Source organism: Mastigoproctus giganteus, chromosome 7 (assembly GCF_048544385.1).
Source record: "Mastigoproctus giganteus isolate SK-2022 chromosome 7, ASM4854438v1, whole genome shotgun sequence".
Taxonomy (NCBI): Eukaryota; Metazoa; Arthropoda; class Arachnida; order Uropygi; family Thelyphonidae; genus Mastigoproctus; species Mastigoproctus giganteus.
The window spans coordinates 136,154,499-136,176,482 of NC_143581.1; the positions used below are offsets into that span (position 1 = coordinate 136,154,499).

The window sequence follows — 21,984 nt, forward strand, 5'->3', positions numbered from 1 at the left end:
AGGAGATTAGGCAGGCAAAGGCAGACTACGAAAAATCTTTGGCAAAGGATGCAAAGAAAAACAGAAAAGAGTTCTTTACCTATTTAAACTCAAGAAGGAAAGGGATGAATCAGATTGGTCCACTGGATATTGATGGTTCAACAGTTGAGGATCCTGCTCAGGTGGCTAACAATCTAAACGAGTATTTTGCATCTACATTCACGCATGAGGAGTTATTCAGGAAGGAGAATGACGTAGGTAAAGTAGACATTGGCAGTGAGCTAGATGATTTTGTAATAACTGAGAGGAAAGTTTCATTGTGTTGTCATGTGCTGGAGGGTGTTTTTTAATACTCTCCTCCAGATTTGGATTTCCCCCAGAATAGTGCTATTCTGGTGGTTCTAACAAATGCTAGTTTATTGAAATGATATTTATAATGCTTCTCTTTAGAAACTGTTCTTTCCTGACAAGGTGTTAGTTTCAGATTTTTATGGGAATTGAACAAATTTTTTTTTTTTTATTATTATTATTTTATTATTATTTTTTTTCTTACTATTTTATACAAACTTGAAAACTTTACATCACAAAAAGACTGGCTTTGATAAATTCCTATCCTAGTTATTAGCTAATCTTGAAAATTGACAGTATTGCTGTCCATGTAAATACAATACAGTTTACATATTTGGTTTTGTTTTAATGTGTTTTTTTTTTTTTTTTTTTTTTTTAATGCATAATTTATGTATTTAAACCTTAGAAGTCTTTCACAGATATGTCGAAGAAACATGATGTTAACTTTCAGAAGACTTGTATGCCATTTTACATTTTTTGTAAAATCTAAAAAGAAGGTAATAAGTTTGCCGTATGTACCATGTGGAGATGTGATTTGTCAATTTTAAATTGCAGGAAGCACGATGTATGTATACAAACAAATAACTATATCTACAGCGTGAAGTACAAATAAAGCGAAAAATGGACGTTGCATTTCGTTGTGATGCCATACATGCTAATTATTTATTTGCATATTTTATCACAGAACAGTCATTTTCTGAAGTTTGTGCTGATCATACAAACATGTTTCTCAGAAAAAAAAAAATCATCAAAGCAGAGGACGAAAACAGTGCCCTCTGCTTTGATAATTTTACGACTTACATTATTTTGTTATTAATGGAGTGTGAAGCTCTCTTTGCCAATGGGTTCACATTTTCATCTCAGAAGATTATAAGATCATTTTGTCCACCTCTGTTGCAGACATAGTCTTCATGTTGTCCCAGAGTATGTCTTGTGCAAAACATCATCCTGGTGATAGTAGAAGCCACGTATCTTATTTTAGAGTAGGTTAACATTCTCAAAAAATATCCATCTAGAAAGGTTAAAAGTCCAGTAGAAAAGTAGAAGGGGTATATCCTTTTTCTTTTCTACTGGACTTTTATCAATTCTAGTCTTGAGTGTGATTTTTCAGGTGTATGCTTCTACTAGAGAAAGGAAGAATGCAGTTTGAAGACTTAATACACCAGCATCATTTAAGATACAGAGCAATATAACCTTAGAGCAGACTATATGAAACTCTTAGATTCGTTGTGCCTTAACTATCACTGAAGGTTCTCACCCTAAACTAGTGTGGAATAAGATTATTAGACTACTTTCTGTCACATTCATTTTTACTTATTCCAAACTGTATGTTTGAATGGGTGGAAATTACTAGATATTTCAGTTGTTCTTGGCAACCCTTTCTCTAGGGATTAATATTAATTTCATATAGCCCATCACTCCGAAAGTTTTAAATTCACAGCAGAAAAGAATTACTATATATTTCAAAGTTAGAAACATTTTTTATTTATTTGTTTATTTATTTTTTTTTTTTTGTTAGAATTATCCAAATTTAGTTGTTCCGGCTAGTAGTTGAATGAAATACACCTTTATTTTTATTGCAAATATATTTAAATAAGTATAAAGTCTGCATCATGAGGCTTCCAGAATGCATAAGAGGTCCTGCGCCTGTTGCTGATACTGATGTTCGAACTGCAGCATTACTGCATTGCGTAGAGTTTAATTGTTGAAGAGAATACTGCTTTGTAAGCTGTCAGACTTAGGGAACTATTAAAATTGAATAGAACACTATGAATTATGTGAACTATGAACTATGAACACTATGAATTATGTATATATGTGGGGGGGGGGAGAGAGAGACCGACCGACCGAGCATAATATACCTACTCCATAATATTATGAATACTGAAAATGTGTTTACATGTATGAATTGACAGATCTTAGAATATCCTAGAAATTGCCATTTATAAATACTTAAAATGTGTTTATGTGTATAAACAGATAGGACCTAGAATATTGTAGAAATTTCCATTTGCATGTAAACTAGATAGGCAACAGGATGTTGTTCAGTAAAGACACAGTCTTAATGCTGCATGTTAAGATCAAATCACATAATACACCTATTTCTTACAGTGTATGATTGTTGCAAGTGTCCTTCATATTTTCGTGTTAATAAGTCATACTTGAAGTGTGCTGTTACATATTAGTAATGCAGTGACACTTAATTTATGTAGAGCCATTTCCCAGAATGCTTAACTGCATTTTGAAACCTCATCTGGAGTAAAAGGAGCAATTTTAGAATAAGCAACCCAGTTGTGCTGTACAGACATTTATTACAGATACCAAAAGGGAGTATAAGTTCATAAATAATTCATTACTTACCATTTATTTTTATTGCAAAATGAACTACATAACTGCCTCTATCTATATCTCTGTAAGTGCATAAAATGCATTCATTGCTAAAGGAAAGTGGTAGAACAAATAGAACAATCATTAGCTATGTTTGAACTGCATTTTTGCATCTTTTTCAGTTGTGGATAAAATTGCAAATGTATTGTCAGGTACAAGAAATAAATAAGTGAAAAGTGTGCCCCTCCCAGTCTTCTTTTGTAGCTGATGACAAAGATATTTTCATGCATGTCCATTGGCATATTCCCACTGCTCCAGACAGCTAGAAATTTGGAAGTGCAGATATCTTTCTTTTCAGGGCTTTTTTGCCTTTGTCTTACTGCAGGCCAATCTTGCAAATAAATGTCTAAAAATTAATCTGTACCATCTAAAAATTAATCTGTACTATACAAATAAACTGTATTTATTAAAATATTCATGAAATATCTTCTGTAAGGTTTAATATATATATTAAAATATTTCTTTAGGTGATGTGTTGCTGTTTTTCAAGCTGTATGATCCAAAAAATAAGAGAATTTCTTATTGTGGCCATATATATATGCCCATCAGTGCCAAAGCCAGTAAGTAAATAAAATGTAAAAATAAGTAATAAATCAAAAATTTGTGAGGAATGACTAAAACAGTTATTATTTTGATAGTTAAAATCAGCAAAAGAATAAAGATCATAATATATCGTAATCTAATTCTGAATATGTACTAAAGTATTAAACACGAAAATGAAAATTATGCTTTTCACATTGATTGTAAATTGTGTGTGTGTGTGTGTGTGTGTGTGTGTGTGTGTGTGTGTGTGTGTGTGTGTGTGTGTGTGTGTGTGTTAAATGAAATCATTACTGTAGTCAGATGAATTGGTTTCAGAGAACTGCTTTAAAAGTGGATTATCATGATGCATGATAGCAGTTAATTCAATCTCACAGTTTCTCTCTGGAAAAAAGTATATACAAGTTCCAATTCTTGATGAGAACATTGTTCGGTGAAAGTCTTTGCTACAAGACAATAGATTCTTCTTATTTTCTACAAATTTCAGATTCCATTATGTCTGCAATGTATATCCTGAAACATAAGTCCATATCAATTTTCGCATAGCCTTCAAAAAAAAACAGAAACAAAAAGTAACATGAGGCTCTGGCAATGTGTTGGCAGCAATATTCTCAGTGTGCTAATGCTTATTGGATTGTAGGATGGTGGACTCTATAATAGGTTGGAATGTATATCTTTACTGCAGTCGAAATTAGGGCCAACAGTATCAGTGTTTAGTGCCATGAGTGAAAACATAACTTGGGAAACAGTCAGTGTCATTGCAGGAGGTCAAACTTATCAAGCTATTCATTCTACTGTTTTACTTCAGTGGATTTAGTGAAATTGACAGTGGAGATAGCCTCCCCATGCTAACCGTCTGCCGTATTCACCAATGTAATTGGTGAATACGGCAGATATAACAAACTCCTCACTCCGGGCACCACATATGGTAAGCAAAATGTACCTACTCTTTCTTAACTACACATTCTTAACTTCTATCACAGAGATAAAGTTAAGAATGTGTGGTTGCTACTTCATGGCAAGCAATTGTATGCATCTAATATCATTGATCTGTAATCTAGGCAGTCGATAAGAAATTAGTATCATGAGGAGGGTTGTTGAAATGTGGCATCTTGAGCTTGTAGCTCAAGTCCATCAAAAGCAAGAGAAGGGTAATCCCCCCCCTCGTGCCCCCTTAAATCCATCCTTGTACTAGAAGCTTCAGTCCTCTTATCTATACAACTGGAATGGGATGATGCCAGACTTAAAAAAGCACAGGTGGAATTCCATAAATGCCTAGGTGTGTGCATGGAAAGAAATTTCTATTTTTAGGAAGCCCATGTTGGCATCCTAATGTGATAAACTATAACATCCAAAAAAAAAAAAAAAAAGAATTTTTGCATGTATCAACCTCCATGATAAATTATGCATTCTCACTGTGGCCAGAGTTGGATTAGAACAGACAAGTTTGGTGGAGTAATATAAAAATATATTGCTCCGTAATAGCAATATGATTATGTGGACCTAACAGATGCACCCATAGCTATACCTTCTACTTTCTGGTATAAAGCAGCATGATTGAACATCAGTGTGACTCTAGTCAGACACAAATTCAGTGCAGTATAGTGCATTGCATATATCCTTTTCAGAAAGCAAGTTCCTTTCCTTCACTGTTTGATCCCTGTCAGTAAAGCATCTAGAACAGCGTTTCCCAAACTTTTTTAGTCACAGAACACTTTTAATCTCACAGCATATTCACAGAACGCTTTTAGTCTCATAACATATTGACAGAACACTTTTCATCTCACAACATATTCGCAGAACACTTACGAAATAAATGTTTAGTGAGAGCCGAACAACTGTTGCTAATATTTTATTACATGTGGCGCAGTGTGCATCAGGAGCATCTTTATTTCCAATACATGTAAAGCCAAAATTCAAATAACTGTTATTATACTTTTGTTTTGGTCTTTTATTAGTTGGTTTCTGTTTTTTCACTTTGGATTTCTGAGGAACAAAATGCTGCGATTGTTCATCCTCACTTTGAAGTGTGACAGTATTGTGTTTGTTTTCATCGACCAGAGTTGCACTACTAGAAGTACTTTGCTTCTCATTTTATAGTTTCTTTTTTCAACCACAAATCCATGGTCATTTATTTTAATAATAATATTTCAAAATACTAATAATTATCAAAAAAAATTTATACAAGGAAGTGAATTTAGGTATGATATTGGTTCGCTTCCTCTTCTCCTTCAACCCGTGTAAAAAAGTAAAAAAAAAAAAAAAGTATAAGTGCAGCCATTATCAACCCACTGCAGGATGGAAGCCTCCTCAAGGAGGCTTCCATCCATCGCATACAAGTGGCATACTTGTCATACTTGATCACCACATTGCTACCTTTTCGTAGGTGTCATTGCCTCTATGCGTATTTCTCTATGCAAAGCCCACCAAAATAAAGTGTTCCGTGGTCTATGCCAGTATATTAATAACCGAAAAAAAATTGTTTAATATTATAATGGTACAAAAGTGGTGTACGCTACAAATATGCAAAATTTATTTATTTTTTAATTATTAATTACGATTTTTCATGTAACGCTTGTTTACATCTCACAGAACGCTATTGTTCTGCAGAACACAGTTTGATAAATGCTGATCCAGAACATGCAATTGCCGGTTGGAGAGGAATAAAGTGAACAGGGAAACTACGACAAATAACACCATGGTCTTATCTCTAGAAATATTAAAATCTCTAATAACCTGAAGGAATAGTACCATTAACAGTATAACAAACGTTTCTAAAAGAGCTGTTACGTAGTCTCTAGACAGACAACAATGTCTTCAATCGTTTAAAGCATCAGGACTTCTGGACTTTTTTAATGATTAAAAATAGAAGCTTTTTTTTTTTTTTTTTTAGCAGACATCATTGCCACCAGGCAAATGCTAATTCATTGTTTTACCATTTTTAGGTTCACTACATTTCTCACCTATAACATTTTATCAGCAATTCAGATGTCATTTTAGTCCTGTGTCAGAAAACATCAGAAACAATTCTCATTCCCTTTCTTAGCTGCTTGTGTTGACAGTTGCACTCTTTCTGCGCACTATTTTAAAATACTGAATTCTAAATTACTGTAACCACCCGTTGGAAGAATTGAAATATTTAATAGTCATCCAGTGCTCACCTCAATAATTAGCATTCTTTCATTTTGTAATGAGAATATTATAATGGATACCCAAAGTAATATAAAAATAGACCGATGGAAATATTTTGGTCATTATACCAATGAAAGTCCTTGGATGTTATAAAGAGAGTTACTATAATGAGTCTCTCTCTCTCTCTCTCTCTCTCTCTCTCTCTCTCTCTCTCTCTCTGCTCTGCTCTGCTCTGCTCTGCTCAATTCTCCCCAAATGTGATGATAGTTCTGAAGAAACTGTGCAAGGCTCATAGGATTGAATTTTCCTAAGCATGGTCTGTGCTTGTTAACAGGAGAGACTGCTTATGGGGATGGTATGTACATTTCAAGAGAAGAGGTGCAGCAATAATTGCTAATGCCAACAAGGCAGCATTAGATTAATGCAGCTACAGACAGAGGTGAAAGTGATTTGTGCAATCCTACCCAGACAGCAGCCTGAAAAGTTGAAGTGCCAGAGATAAAAATACCCGGTGTTGGTTTGAAGACCATCACAACTAAAACATTGTTTTAGCTGAGTGTGACTATAAAATTATTATGGCTGAATGCCATTTATAATGCCTGCTTTTCATTCATAAAGTAGCTTTTCTCTATAATATATTGGGGTTGGGATTCTTCTTCTTCCAGTCACATAGCTCCCTGAGGAGCTGTTGTGGCCACCAACGACATCATCGTGTGCTATATGAGCAGCATCGCAAAGTGTCATGCCCAGAAGTTCACTGATCTCTTCCTTCCACCTAGTTGCAGGGCTTCCTCTGTATCTCTTTCCCTCAGTTTTTCCTTCCATTATATTCTTCAACAGAAAGTTTTCCCTTCTTACTATATAACCAAAAAACCTGCCAATTTCATTCAATACTCATTTGTTTTTCATTCCTAGTAAGAAATATGCACTCATTTGTTTTTCATTCCTAGTAAGAAATATGCAGTATTCTCCTGTAACACCACATTTCAAATGCCTCAATTTTCTTCCTGTCAACACTCTTCAGATTCCACCCTTCACATCCATAAGTGGCAACTGGAAAAATTAACGAATCAGTGATTCTCAGTTTCGTCTTTAGGGGCAGATCATGATCTCCCCATAATTTTATCAGATCACCAACCAACGTTTTAGCAATTGCCTGTTGTCTCTTTGCATCGTTTGAGCAGTCACTATTTTTATTTATTCTTGACCCTAAGTAATCAAATTCAGCAACTTCTATACCTTGCCCATTAATCCTCACTTTACTGGAACTGAGATTACCACCAATCACCATCATTTTAGTTTTAAGCACATTCAGAAACAATTCTTTTTTCTTACTTTGCTTTACATAATCTCCTCGGAGTTTCTTTAAGATGATCCTTAGAATTATATATTAGCCCATCTGCATAACGAAGGTTGTTTATCTTCAGTCTTCCAATTTTGATGCCAGTCTCTAAATCTTGCAAAGCTTCACACATGATATCTTCGACATAAAGATTAAAAAGCTGAGGTGACAAAATACACCCTGCTTGAAACCGTTACCTATTGTGAAAAAGTCCATATTTCCTCTGTTCGTTCTCTCAGTTCTTTCCTGTTCCTGGTACAGTAGCTTAATCAGCTGAATTATGTGGATTGGTAAACCCATAATAGTCATCATTTCCCATAGTTTCTCATGTTGAACGCAATCAAACACTCTTGCATAATCTATAAAACACAAAACGACTGGAACGTTGAATTCTTTGCCTTTTTCAATAATTCATCGTAGACTTAAGATCTGATCTCTGGTTCCTCTATCCATCTGAAACCTGCTTTCTCTTCTGGCATTTCTTGAAGTTTTCTTGAGATTCTGTTTAATATGATTTTAAGAAAAATCTTGCTAGCATGAGAAATTAGGCTAATAGTCCTGTAATTTGAGCAAATTTTCAGATCTTTTTTTTTTTTTTTTTTTGGTAAGGGGAGGAAAATTGATTTCTTCCAATCTTATGGCCACTGTCCCATTTTTTACAAACATTTTATGACAAAACTCTGCACCCTTCACACCTGTAGCTTTAATCAGTTTCACTGGGATTTCTTCAATTCCAGGTGACTTGCCATATGTTAGTTCTCTGATGGCTTTTCCAAGATCTTCCTTCAGTGGTACTGGTTCATGATCACACTCTTGAAAAGGGAGTGAGATCATTAGTGCCAGCAGGTGCTCCGAACAGCTGCTCACAGTATTCTTTCCACCTTCCTTTGATTGTGTTCTCCACTGTTAAAATTTCCCCATTGGAGTCCTTAATTACATTAAGTTTTGGTCAGGGTTGGGATAGCCACATTTTTATCACTCAATTTTTAAAACACTGCTTATGAAAATTAATAAATTTGTGATGGCATTCTTCCAAATCAATGATGTGTGTGTGTGTCAGTTTTAGTAGAACTAAAACTGGGTATATACTTCCTAATTCATTTCACAAATATATTGGTCTCAATTCTAACCTCAATGTACATATGTCCATTCTGATGTTTGTTTGTTATTTGGTTTTTAGGAGCATTAGCAACTAAGGCCATATTGCTCTGGGATATGCGGTGGTCATTCCCTGACCTTTCTGCATCCTCCGTATTTGGTGGTGACGGGATCGAACCCCGGTCTAATCAAGAAGCGTGTGCTGTGCACTGCTGCTCCTTCCCACCTGGCTACGGAAGCACCTTCCGTTCTGATATTCTCTTTAAGAGACTTGGTAATTTCGAATCTCCTTTGATCTTCTCTGGCTTAAAATCTCTCTACCTCATCGTGTCAAATTCATCTGTTGTCTCTACCGTTCTCCCAACTCTACTAATCACTTGGAGCTCTTTGATTTCCTCTTTTTACAACTTGACTTTCTCCAGTCCAACTTTCTTAACAGCTAGGTAATTTTCCTTGGTGATTTTAATGGTCACAACTCCAGCTGGCTTCCGTTTTCCAGTCAAACCGACCCAGCTAGTCGAGATGCTGAGGCTTTTGCAATTACTAATGACCTTGCTCAGATTGTTCATTTACCTACAAGAATACCAGACAATCCTAATCATAGAGCCAACATGCTGTATGATTAGGATTGTTTTTTGATCTTTTTCTCACAAACAACCCTTATAAGTACACAATCAAACTGAGAGGTCCTTTAGGCACTTCAGATCACAACTTGGTGATTGTCTCTTTTCCAATGGAGCTTTTATCTCATGGATATTCCCAACCTCATGTTGTTTGGCATTACAAGAATGCAAATTGGGATGACCTGCAAGATTTCTTTTCCTTGGTCGGATTACTGTTTTAAAACTTCTGATGTCAATGTTTGCTCAGATTGTGTCAGTGAAATTATTCTTGCAGGAATGGAATCCTTTATCCCACACTCCACTTTAAAATCCCTTTTTTCTTCCAGCTCATGTATTAATGATCTTAGTAAAACACCTCTCACCATTCCCACATTCTCCATTCAATGGCTCCTGTGGTCTTCCATCAAAAGGATGTGAGAAGGATTTTGACAAATCTTGATGCTAAGAAAGCTCCAGGTCCTAATGGTATTTCTCCACTTGTTCTCGAAACCTGTGCTCCTGAACTTACTCCTGTTCTCTGCCGCCTTTTTTCACTTTCTTATTCCAAAGGTGTTTTTCCTTCTGCTTGGAAATTTGCTCATATCCAGCTAGTTCCTAAAAACGGTGACAAATCCCTCCCATCCAATTATTGTCCCATTGCAATTACTTCTACTCTTTCTAAAGTAATGGAGAAATCTACCTAGATACCTTCCATCTGATCAACGATTGCCAGTACGGATTCCATCAGTGTCGATCCACTGGTGATATTCTGGCTTATGTTACCCATTTATGGTCTATTGAATGGAAAGGTTCTGTGAAAAACAAGTAGTTGCTCTTGACATCTCAAAGGCTTTCGATCGTGTCTGGCGTAAAGGTCTTCTAAACAAGCTTCCATCTTATGGTTTGCCAACTGTTTTTTTAATTGGCTATCCAGTTTTCTCTCTGATCGCTCACTGAGGATGATGGTAGATGGCTCTCTGTCTTCTAACTTCTCCACTAATGCCGGTGTCCTCCAAGGTTCAGTTCTTTCCCCCACTCTTTTCCTCTTGTATATTAATGACCTTCTTCCATTGGCTGGAAATCCTATCCATAGTTTTGCCTATGATAGCACATTGCATTCCACTTTCCATTGTGAGAAACCTTGCCCTGCTTAATCAGCTTCAACTTCTCGAAAATCTGCTACCAATTCCTTAAATGCCGATCCTCGGATAATTCTCCAGTTTTCTGGGATTTCTAGTTATTTCTAATTTCATCAAGGAACCTAGTTTTATGCTGAGTGCATGTCATCAAGGAGCTTCACTGAATTTTTATCATTCGACTCTTAACTTCTAAATTAATTTTCTAATATATTCCGTCTATAATGCCCTGGTTCTTATCCTCATATATATACACACACAGGGTAATTCCAAAAGGAATTTACAATTTCGTAAGTGTATAGAAATTTATTCAGGGGACTTATAATTTATTGAACTTTCAGTTGTAGCAAAAAGCATCAAGTTTTATTGATGCAGTGCCGTAGTACCGAATTCTGTTACCATCAGTGCCAGTGGCTTGCATTTCAAAAATGGATACTTTCACAGGAGCGGAGCATGCTCGGTGTGTGTTTTGGTTTAAAGAAATGAAATCTGCGACAACGGTGCAATGGAATTTTCACAGCAGATATGGAAAGGAGACTCCCAGTAGACCTATAATGTACTCATGACATAAGAATTTTGTTGAAGTATGTTTTTCTGTTTGCCATGACATCTCAAGGACGTCCAAGTGTTTCTGATGATGTCGTGGAAAAGGTGAGGGAGAGATTTGTTTGGAGTCCTGTGAAATCAACGCGTCATGCGTCCCATGAGACTGGTGTTCCAAACTGTCTACTGGACAACATAAATTTTTGGTGACGAGTCAGTATTTCACGTTAGTGGTAGGTTTAATAACGACAACTGCAGGATTTGGGCTGGCGAAAACCCGTGTGTACTTCTGGAACATGTTCGTGACAGGCCCAAAGGTGAATTTCTTTTGTGCCCTCAGGCAGAGTAAATACCTAAGATGCTTGTTTTTCCATGAGACAAACATCAATGCTATTGTGTATCTGGATATGCTGGAAATTTTTCTCATTCCACAGTTCAATGAAGATGACCACAAATTACGCTTTCACTTTTAGCAAGACAGAGCACTTCCTTACTACATGACAGAGGTAAGGGAATTCCTCAATAACCGTTCCTTAGATTTGACACCTAGACTTTTTCCTATGGGTTTCATTAAAGATCAAGTGTTTGTTCCATTCTTACATACCAATCTCGCCATGCTGAAAACTAAAATCACCGACGCAGTTACAGAAGTTAAGTGGGATAGGTTATGTTGCATTTGGGAGTAAATTGAGTTCAGATGGGATGTCTGCCGCATCACCAGTGGCAGTCAGATCGAACCAAAATAACTGTTCTAGGTAAAACTTGATGTTTTTTGCTACAATATGACAGTTCAACAAATTATATAATTCTCCTGAATAAATGTCTATATGCTTACGAAGTTGTAAAGTCCTTTTTGAATCACCCTGTATATATACAGGGTGTCTCAAAAATACATGGCATAACTTCAGGAATGAGTTCCTCATATGTAGACAATAAAAATATTTTATATCAACATAGTTCCGGTTTGGTGGATGGCAATGCTCTGGAGGCTCATCGTTTGTACCATGAAAGGTTCCCAAAACGAAAAGGTCCAGACAGGAAAACTTTTGAAGGTATCCATTGCTGCCACTGTGAACATATGGGACCTTTACACGTCATGCTGCCGACAGAGGACGACCAAGATGTACGACTCCTGAAGTAGAGGGGTGGACCAGCTGCATGGCCTCCATGCTCACTGATTTAAACCCACTAGATTTCTTCTTGTGGGGCCCATTTAAAGTCATTGGTGTATTCGTCTCTGATAGCCGATGTGGAAACTCTCCGCAATCGAATTGTGGCAGGTTGTGAGACAATACGAAACATCCCAGGAATTTGGCATCGCCTTTGCGAGTCCATGAGACATCAATGTGAGGCCTATATTCAGGCAGGTGGTGGACATTTTGAACAATTACTATAAGGTGATGTGAACAGTTAAGTGTCATAGACAGACCTTCAAAACTCGGAAACCAAGCATTTCTGGAACAATGTTGATATGAAGTTTTTTTATTGTCTACATATGAGGAACTCATTTCTGAAGTTATGCCGTGTATTTTTGAGACACCCTGTATATGTAAACTAAAATAAACTATACTATTTCTTTTCTACTATTTTTTCTTATTTATATTTATTACTTTTTCTTTTTACCCCTCTATTTAATTTTTGGATTTTATATATATATAAATACTAGTTTTTATTTTCCTTGCATTTGCTTCTTATTAGACTTGGTCACTCTGCTAAAATATATTTTTTATGCCTTTTAAATTTGTTTTCTGTATATATTTTTTTATTTATTTCAGGGGAATTGGTTCCAATACTGAACGAAAGGGCAGGATTTCAACTTGATACAGATCTTGTCCTATATGAGGTAGGAATGGTTTCACAGTGTCGTAAGAATAATGTATTATTGTTTTTATTTTTCCATCACTTCCCAGATATTTGATAATACCACCTGCATTGTAGCTTTTGCTTTGACATTGGTGTGGTTTCTGATGTGTGTGTATGTATATATATATATATATATATATATATATATATATATATATATACATACAGTAAACCCCCGCTATTCACGGTATCTGTATTCGCAGTAGCTGATTTAATATAAAATGAAACAAAAAAAAAAGTGACTTTTAAAGCGTCGTGAATATTTTCCGCCATAAAAAAAACATGGGCGTGGCTAAAATTATCTTTCATGGTCAAAGCAGCGCTCAGTGGGTGGGGGGAGAAGGGTGACAAAATCGTGAGCATGGATGTTTTGGCTAATCCTTGTTCAGTATGTGTTATGCGCTTGTCGTGGAAGGTTTCGTCATTTGCTTTCAATTTATATGCTTACAAATTGAATGAATTTATCAATTTATAAATTGGTATGCTTACAAAAGTGATAAATCTACCGTTTTGCAGTGTAAAACAGACTTTTTTCGAGTGTGTTAATGGAAGAAAGTGACTTTATTATGGACAGGTTCTTTTCTAACCCCTACAAAAATATGGCTACGAATAACAAGGGAAATGTGAAAAGATCAAAGAAGGTGATGACATTAGTGAATAAAATTGAGTTATTAGACAAAATTTCTAATGGTGAAAGTGTCTCCTCAGTGGCAGAACATTATAAAATCAAAGAGTCGATGGTACGATCTATCAAAAAAGCAGGCGCCTCCGTAGCCAGGTGGGAAGGAGCAGCAGTGCGTAGCACACGCTTCTTGATTAGACTGGGGTTCGAGCCTGTCACCACTAATTAATAGAATCATGACTCAGAGCAGAACTGAGGGGTTGTCCTCTGACTCACAGCCTTATAAAATTCACTGTTTGCTTGATGTTTGCAGAGCAATCGGGTACGGGACATGATACTGCCAAGGGGGATGTCTTTGTGTGTGCGCGCGATGCAAGGAGTGTATCGATATCAGGCAACAACTCGGCGTTCTTGTGGGCCTATATGAGAGCTTGAAGGACAGGGTGGATGCCCTCGAAGAAACTAAATTGAGGGGCCCATCAGGCTCTCAGCTGCTCACATCAACGCCAGAGCTTGCACTTGGGCATCGCGTGACACAGAGACAACCCCCAAGGCAGAATGCGCTGGTCCCGAAGGAACGAGTAGTTGTTGGTGACTCTATTGTCAGGGAAACGGGGAATATGCTTTGTAAAAAAGATAGGTGGAACAGGACCAGGGTATGTCTGCCAGGGGCAAAGGTTGATGACGTTGTAGAGCGAATATCATCTTTTAAGGGCACAAAAGGTGATATAGTTGTACACGTTGGCACTAATAATATTAAGAGTAGGAGACCGGCAGAATTACTTAACAAGTACAGGTCACTGTTGAACAAAAGCCGAGAATTAGGGTTGAATTTGAAAGTGTCTGCAATTCTGCCCAGACACGATAGGAGGGAGTATATGATGAGAGCCTTGTCAATCAATTCGGCCCTGGAAAGATTGTGCAAGGCTCAAGGGGTAGAATTTTTTTCAGCCTGGACTGTACTTGTTAACAGGAGAGATTGCTTCTACAGGGATGGGATACACTTAAATAGAAAGGGTGCAAGAATATTTGCTGATGCTATCGAGGCAGTGTTAGGTGGATCGGAAAACTGCTAGCTTGGGGGGAGACAAAGACCAATAGATTGACAGTAGCCACTGGCAGAGGTGAAAGAGATTCTTGCACTGCTTCTATTAGAATGAGCAGAAGCCTGAAAAACAAGATGCATGATATTTCAGAGACTGCTGGGAGCCATTGCGGTACAAGTAAACACATGGGTTGTGTTAGGGTAGCTAAGAATAGAAACAGGTGCAGGTATACTTGCGTGTACACCAATGCTAGGAGTTTAGTAAATAAATTTGATGAATTTGAGGTATTGCTCAAAACATCAAAGGCAGATATTGTTGGGATATCAGAGACGTGGTGTCACACAGATATAATGGATGCAGAACTGCAATTTGGGGAGTACAACGTCTACAGAAAGGATAGACAGGATAGGAAGGGGGGAGGGGTTATGCTATTAGTTAAGAAACACATAAAAACCAAGGAAGTGAAGCCAGTCGACATCGCTGGACAGTGCAGTGTTGAGTCAGTTTGGTGTGACATAAGCATTGGGAGATCAAAATTGAGAGTAGGAGTGTGCTATAGGCCTAATGACTCTGATGAGTATAATAAGGAACTGTACAGGGAATTAGAGTGGGCCAGTAAATCAGAGAGTCTTATAATGGGAGATTTTAATTTCCCAGATATTGACTGGAATTTGGGGGCTGGTTACTCACACACTAGCAGGGCTTTTGTGGATTTATTGGATGATTGTTTTCTACATCAGCATGTTCGGGAGGCAACTAGAGGGAGTAATACTCTTGATTTGATTATCAGCAGTGATTCTTCATGCATTAAGAATCTGCAGATAAATGAACCACTAGGTGGCAGTGATCACAGTGTGCTGAAGTGGGATTTACTGAAAGAGGTAACTACCATTAGGGGTAAAGGGAAGGGTTATTGCTTCCGTAAAGGCGACTACGATGGACTGAGACAGTATTTAAATTCTATACAGTGGGACCAACTGATGATGTTACCAACAGCAAATTCAAAATGGGAAGCATTCAAAGAACTTATCTTGGAAGCTACTAGGCTTTACATACCAACTAAGAAATATTGTTCAAGGTTTAGGCCAAAATGGATGTCAGATGAACTAATGAGGCATATGGCAGAGAAGAAAAATGCATGGGATACTTACAAATTAACACATGACACAGAAGCCTATGATAGATACAAGTTGATATGCAACCAAGTTACAAAGGAGGTTAGGCAGGCGAAGGCAGATTACGAGAAATCCTTGGCAAGGGATGCAAAGAAAAACAGCAAAGAGTTCTTTACTTATGTAAACTCTAGAAGGAAGGGGATGAATCAGATTGGTCCACTTGATATTTATGGGTCAACTGTTGATGATCCTGCTCAGGTAGCTAACAAACTAAATGAATATTTTGCATCGACATTCACACATGAGGAGTTATTCAGCAAGGGGAATGCCAGAGGTGTATTCAACTCTAGCAGTAAGCTACAGAATCTTGAAACAACTGGGAGTAAAGTGGAGGAGAAACTGTTGAAGATAAACACAAGAAAGGCACCCGGGGTGGATGGGATCTATCCAGTTATATTAAAGGAGGCAGCAAAGGAAGTAAGCAAACCCTTAGCCATAATTATGAGAGCTTCCTTGGACTCAGGGGAGGTACCCATAGACTGGAAATGTGCAAATGTGACCCCAATTCACAAAGGAGGATCAAAGGCTGACACAAGTAATTATAGACCTGTGAGCTTAACTTCTGTTCCAGGAAAATTAATGGAGGCACTGGTTAAAGAAACACTGCAGGATCATTTAAACAAGACTTCAGTTATAGCTCAGACACAGCATGGATTTGTTAAGGGGAAGTCTTGCCTGACCAACTTGATTGGATACTATGATGCAGTCACAAAAGAGCTGGATGCAGGGAATAACTTTGATATTATATACTTGGATCTTAGAAAGGCTTTTGATACTGTTGCACATGGAAGACTGCTACACAAATTGGAGCAGTGTGACATTGGAGGCAAATTGCTGCTATGGATAAAGGGGTGGTTGAGTGGTAATCAATGGACACTGCTCATCGTGGACTGATGTTATTAGTGGAGTCCCTCAGGGCTCAGTGTTGGGTCCATTGTTGTTTTCTGTATTTATAAATGATATTGATGATGGTATGTCAAGCTTAATGTCCAAGTTTGCAGATGATACAAAGGTTGGCAGGGTTGTCAAGGACACTACTGACACTATGCTGCTGCAAGAGGATCTGGAAAGGTTGAGCAGATGGGCTGAGAGGTGGCAAATGAAGTTTAACATTGACAAATGTAAAGTACTACACATGGGAAACAGCAACCCCAGAGCAACGTATCAACTCTGTGGTACTACACTGACAGTGGTAGAGAATGAAAGGGACTTGGTGGTGATTGTGCAGGCAGATATGAAGTTCTCTGAGCAGTGCAGACGGGCTGCAAGAGTAGCTCATGGAGTATTGTCAATGATATACAGGAATTTTTCCAGCAGGGATAAGGAGGTGATTATTCCATTGTATAAGGCAATGGTCAGGCCACACCTAGAGTACTGTATACAGGTCTGGAGGCCTCATTTCAAGAAGGATGTAGAGCTGCTGGAACGAGTACAGAGAAGGGCAACAAGATTAGTGAATGGAACAAAGGGGTGCTCTTTCGAAGAAAGGCTTAAGTTTTGCAAATTACAGTGTCTGGAGACTAGGCACCAGCGAGGTGATCTGATAGAGGTGTATAAAGCCTTGAATGGTTTAAGCATGCTCAATGCTGATGGGATTCTTCCTCTAGCTCAGAAAAATCACCTGAGAGGGCATAAATTCAAATTGAGGAAAGACAGATGTAGGTTAGACGTGCAGAAATTTGCCTTTAGCCAGCGGGTGGTTGGTTGGTGGAACAGACTGCCATCCCTTGTGGTGGAGGTTGATAGCCTAAATAAGTTTAAGGCTCAGCTGGACAGGTATTTTGAACGAACAGAGGGGTGAAGTGGAAGTGGGTTTTTTTTTTTTTTTTTTTTTTTTGGCTGATGCTGCATAAGCTTGCTTTCTTGCATCAAATGCCTCTACTAATGCTAATGCTAAATATGGAGGATGCGGAAAGGTCAGGGAATGACCACCGCATATATCGGAGCAATATGGCCTTAGTTGCTAATGCTCCTAAAAATCAAATAACAACAAACAAACATCAAAAAAGTGGAAGAAAAAATCCGCCTTAGTGTCCATAAAAACGCGCTAATTGCTTCAAAAATTTGCTCTGTAACTCGTGGTGTTAGATGTTAAATTTGTGATGTTAAATCAGAAAAAATGGAAAAGGCTTTAAATCTGTGGATAGAAGACCAAACTCAAAATAAAATTCCGTTAAGTTCACTCATCATTCGTGAAAAGGCAAAACAAAACACCTTTATCAACACTTTAGAGAAACTGGTGATAGCACTGGCGGGATAAGTTTTTTAGCTAGCAAAGACGCTGGTTTGAAAGATTTGTTTGAAATTTCTAATAAATATTACATTTAATATTAAATTGTTTCTTATTTTCATATTATGAAGGTATGTATAATACATACATAGAAAAAATTTAAGACTAATTTTTCTTATATATTTCATACTTTGGAACGGAACCCCTTTATTACTATGGGAGCCATAACTCAGTATTCGCAGCATTTCTCAGGAACGTAACCCCCACGAATAGCAGGGGTTTATTGTATATATATATATATATATACATAGCAAGGCCTCGCATAATGCAAGCTCGAGTAACACGATTTTCAGTTAACGCTATTTGAAAAATTATACCACTTTTCACTTTGCACGATGGGAATTTCCAGTTAATTTGCAAATTTGCGGCACACAGTTTGGGAACCGCTCTTTTATGCAATAAACATTTAATTCCATAATTATTTTCATTGTATACAGTTAAAAAGTTATTTAAAAGGTATTTTTAAAATTCTTTATGGACATTCCAGAAGGTCAAGGACCAATTATAATTTTTTCTGTTGATTATTATATTCAATTAACGTGTTTCCGTTTTCCGCGATGCACTTGCGGGATGAAGTAATCACGTTAATCGAGGCCAGCCTGTATATATATATAGCCTGTTACTTGATGATGAATCTTTTTTACCTATAGGATGTTCAGATGACTATGAAAGTATGAATCATTCCTGAACAGACAGCTTTCCATTTACTGTTTTCCTCCCTGCTAGCCTACTGATACATTTAGAAAGAAAAATAAATATGTAAGATATGTATAAACTGTATATAAATAGTCAGGTCTCCATATTCACAGGATCTGTATTTGCATTTTCGTGTCGGCTGTTGCAAAATTTGATAAACTAAATATTTTGGCTACTGCTCGCTGCATTCATCCGAAGTGACAGTGGCACACTCATGTCTTCAGTCTTGCAGTGAGCGTCATGCGAGTAGTACGGCTTGTCGCGTTTGTGTTTTTGTGCTCTAGCAAGAAGGAGGAGTATCGAGCCGTCCCGGATTACGTTCAGGCACTTTTCGCGAGGAGGAGAAACCAAATCGCCACAACCCACTACTATTGTAACCAGAGAACATCTGTTCTTCAGCTCGCTTGGATTGGGATACCAGAAATGACCCACCCCAAGAATTAGAAAACTCAAGACACAAACTATACCAAAGTAGACTAACATGGACGGGACCCATGTCCCATGAATGACAAATGGAGATGACTACCAAACTTGGACACCCCGCCAGCTGGGTCTATGTGAGCAAGACACATTCCTGAGAACTGGAAGACTTAAGAAATAAACCACACTAAGGTAAAGGACTAACACTCAAGGGACCCATTCCCACAGATGACAACTCAGACATGACACCAGATTGGACACCACCAGCAGGGTCTATGTATAGTTTTCCTGCAGACGCCTGTTGCCGATTGCACCGGGATCCTTTGCCTGGTACCTTTCCAGCCCCTACCACTGCACCGGTGAGGTGGGGGCGGTCCCCCTCCAGCACTTTCTCCTGGGTAGGCATGGGCCTGCAGCACTGACTTCTGGGGTTGCCTACACTATCATCCCCAATATTTCTACCTTAACCTCCCCCAACCTTCAGTCTCCCACCCAATCTAGATGGGAGACTGAAGGTTGGGGGAGGTAATCTTTATGCCAGCGAAATGCCCCACACACAAATACTTAATTATGTCCAAATTACTGTTCGTCCTTTATTATGCAAGCGGTATCCTCCTCACGTAATGATCATAAAAACGGACAGTGATGGATATAGGGATTTGTCTGTACATGCATGCATATAAAAGAGCGCATTTTTTTTTTTTTTTTTTTAGGTCCTTGCCACGGAAATCTCAGGAAATTAGTTGCCAGGACCTGCCAGAGTGAAACTAAAACTACTTGGTTCCTGGTCTGCCTCCATGGGACAACGATGGGCCTCAGCAGGGGTCCATTGGCTAAACGACCAGATGAACAATGGTACATGACACTACACATATACAATATCCATACACTTTTAAATCTCTGGCATTTCCAGCGTACTGGTACACCCACAATGAAAACTCTCCGGAGTTGGGGGAAACCCTTGGTGCCATCTGACACTAAATACACCTTACTTGTGCTTTAAATATTACTGTGCTTATATGGATACTCATAGGTTCTAAATGAAGTGCATCTGTTGACATACAAAAGCCTAAAAGGGCCAAGAAAGTGCAGATTCTAGATAAATGTCGAAAGGCCCCTCTTACTTGGCCGCAGGCCGCATGTTTGGTATCAAAGAAAGTACTATACGATACATAAGGAAACAAGAAACTGAAATCAGATAGGCAGTGCAAACTGGTGGAATTCTTACTGCTAAATATGCAGCTTATGTACATGATAAAGTGATGTTAAAAGTGGAGAATACACTGTTCGTTTGGAACAAAGACTAGCACAAGAAAAACTTGCCTGTGAACATTGATTTCTGTTAAGGCCCTTATTCTTTACAACAGATTTAAGCAGCAAATCCCCTGTACCAGCAGCACCATGGAAACCAGTTTCATTGCCAGCAAAGGCTGGTTCCAGAAATTCAAGTCGTTCACTCTGTGACATAAAGATTACGGGAAGTCTGCTTCAGCTGATCACGAGGCTGCTAAGGCCTACCTTGCACAACTCAAGAAGATCATCGAGAAGAAGTGATATAAACCTGAACAGGTTTTCGATGTCAATGAGACACCATTTTTCTTGAAGAAGATGACTCAGCGCACCTATATAGCCGTTAAAGAGGAGAAGCCCCCAGGATTCAAGGCGCCACGGATTGGGTTATGCTGCTAGTTGCCAGGAATGCAGTAGGCCATATGACAAAGCCTGGACGATGAAGGACCTATTCTTGAACTGGTTCCACCTCTGCTTCATCCTCAAAGCCAATGAATACCTGGAGGGAAGGGACTTCCATTTAAACTCCTCCTCGTGTGAGGTTGTGCATGAATTCAGTCCAAATGAACTATGAACCATTCCAGACAAAAAACGTGGCAATTATTTGGTAATAATCATAATGTGATTATTAACAAATATATTGAGTGCCTTGAGCCACAAGTGCTGGCAGTAATTGCCTAAGTAGTTGATGATTTCATGTCATGGTGAAGATCAAGTTTGTTGTTTGAACCAATGGTGTTCAGCAACAGCAGAATGGTCAAAATTGGAGGTGCAGAGCGCTCCTTCAGCTTCTGAGACATGATCTTCTAACCTCCTGGCAGTCTTACCAATGTAACACATCCCACAATCTGGTCATCTCACAATATGTTTAAAATTGGTAATGAACTTCAGTATGGTAATTGGTACCTTCGCTATTGGAATTGCAGAAAATTTATTTACTTCATTTATTTTTATGAGATTTGAAAGCATATCAGTTATTCAGAGCATTTTTAGAAATGATATCAGCATATATATCCTATTGAAGTTATGTATTCTGAGAATATATTTTACATTGAAATGATATACATCCAGAGAAGGGATTTGGACTCTCCCAGGAAACAAATGACACTCACCATCTTATGACAACAGCAAATTTGTTTTATCGACTGATGGACAGGCATAAGTGATTTAAATGGGCAAAAATTCTTGGGAGCTGCTAGGACCAGTAGCTGCTATGAGAATGAAAGATGCTTTTCACCTCTTTATTTATTTTTTTGTGATTTAACATTGCCAGCATAATTTCAGTTGACTCCATGAGTTGTGAAATTATTAATTTTAAATATTAAAATATTGTTACATGTAGTCACGTGATCAAAACTACAGTATATTTTGTGATCTTGCTTTGTTTAAAAACTGTCAATATCCTAGAATATTATACTAGATCCAGTTTCACAATGATTTATGTTGCCATAATACTTATTTTATGCTCTACTAT

At 37.9% G+C, this 21,984-nt stretch overlaps 1 protein-coding gene across 1 annotated transcript in view; it reads left to right on the forward strand.

The window, feature by feature from the left end:
* Usp7 (Ubiquitin-specific protease 7) overlaps positions 1-21,984 on the forward strand; it is a 518,151-nt gene that overhangs the window by 416,014 nt on the left and 80,153 nt on the right. Inside the window, exons 21-22 of the mRNA XM_090378438.1 lie at positions 3,183-3,275; positions 12,884-12,951. Of these exons, the coding sequence (XP_090234564.1) occupies positions 3,183-3,275; positions 12,884-12,951 (161 nt within the window). The remainder of the gene's footprint in view (positions 1-3,182; positions 3,276-12,883; positions 12,952-21,984) is intronic.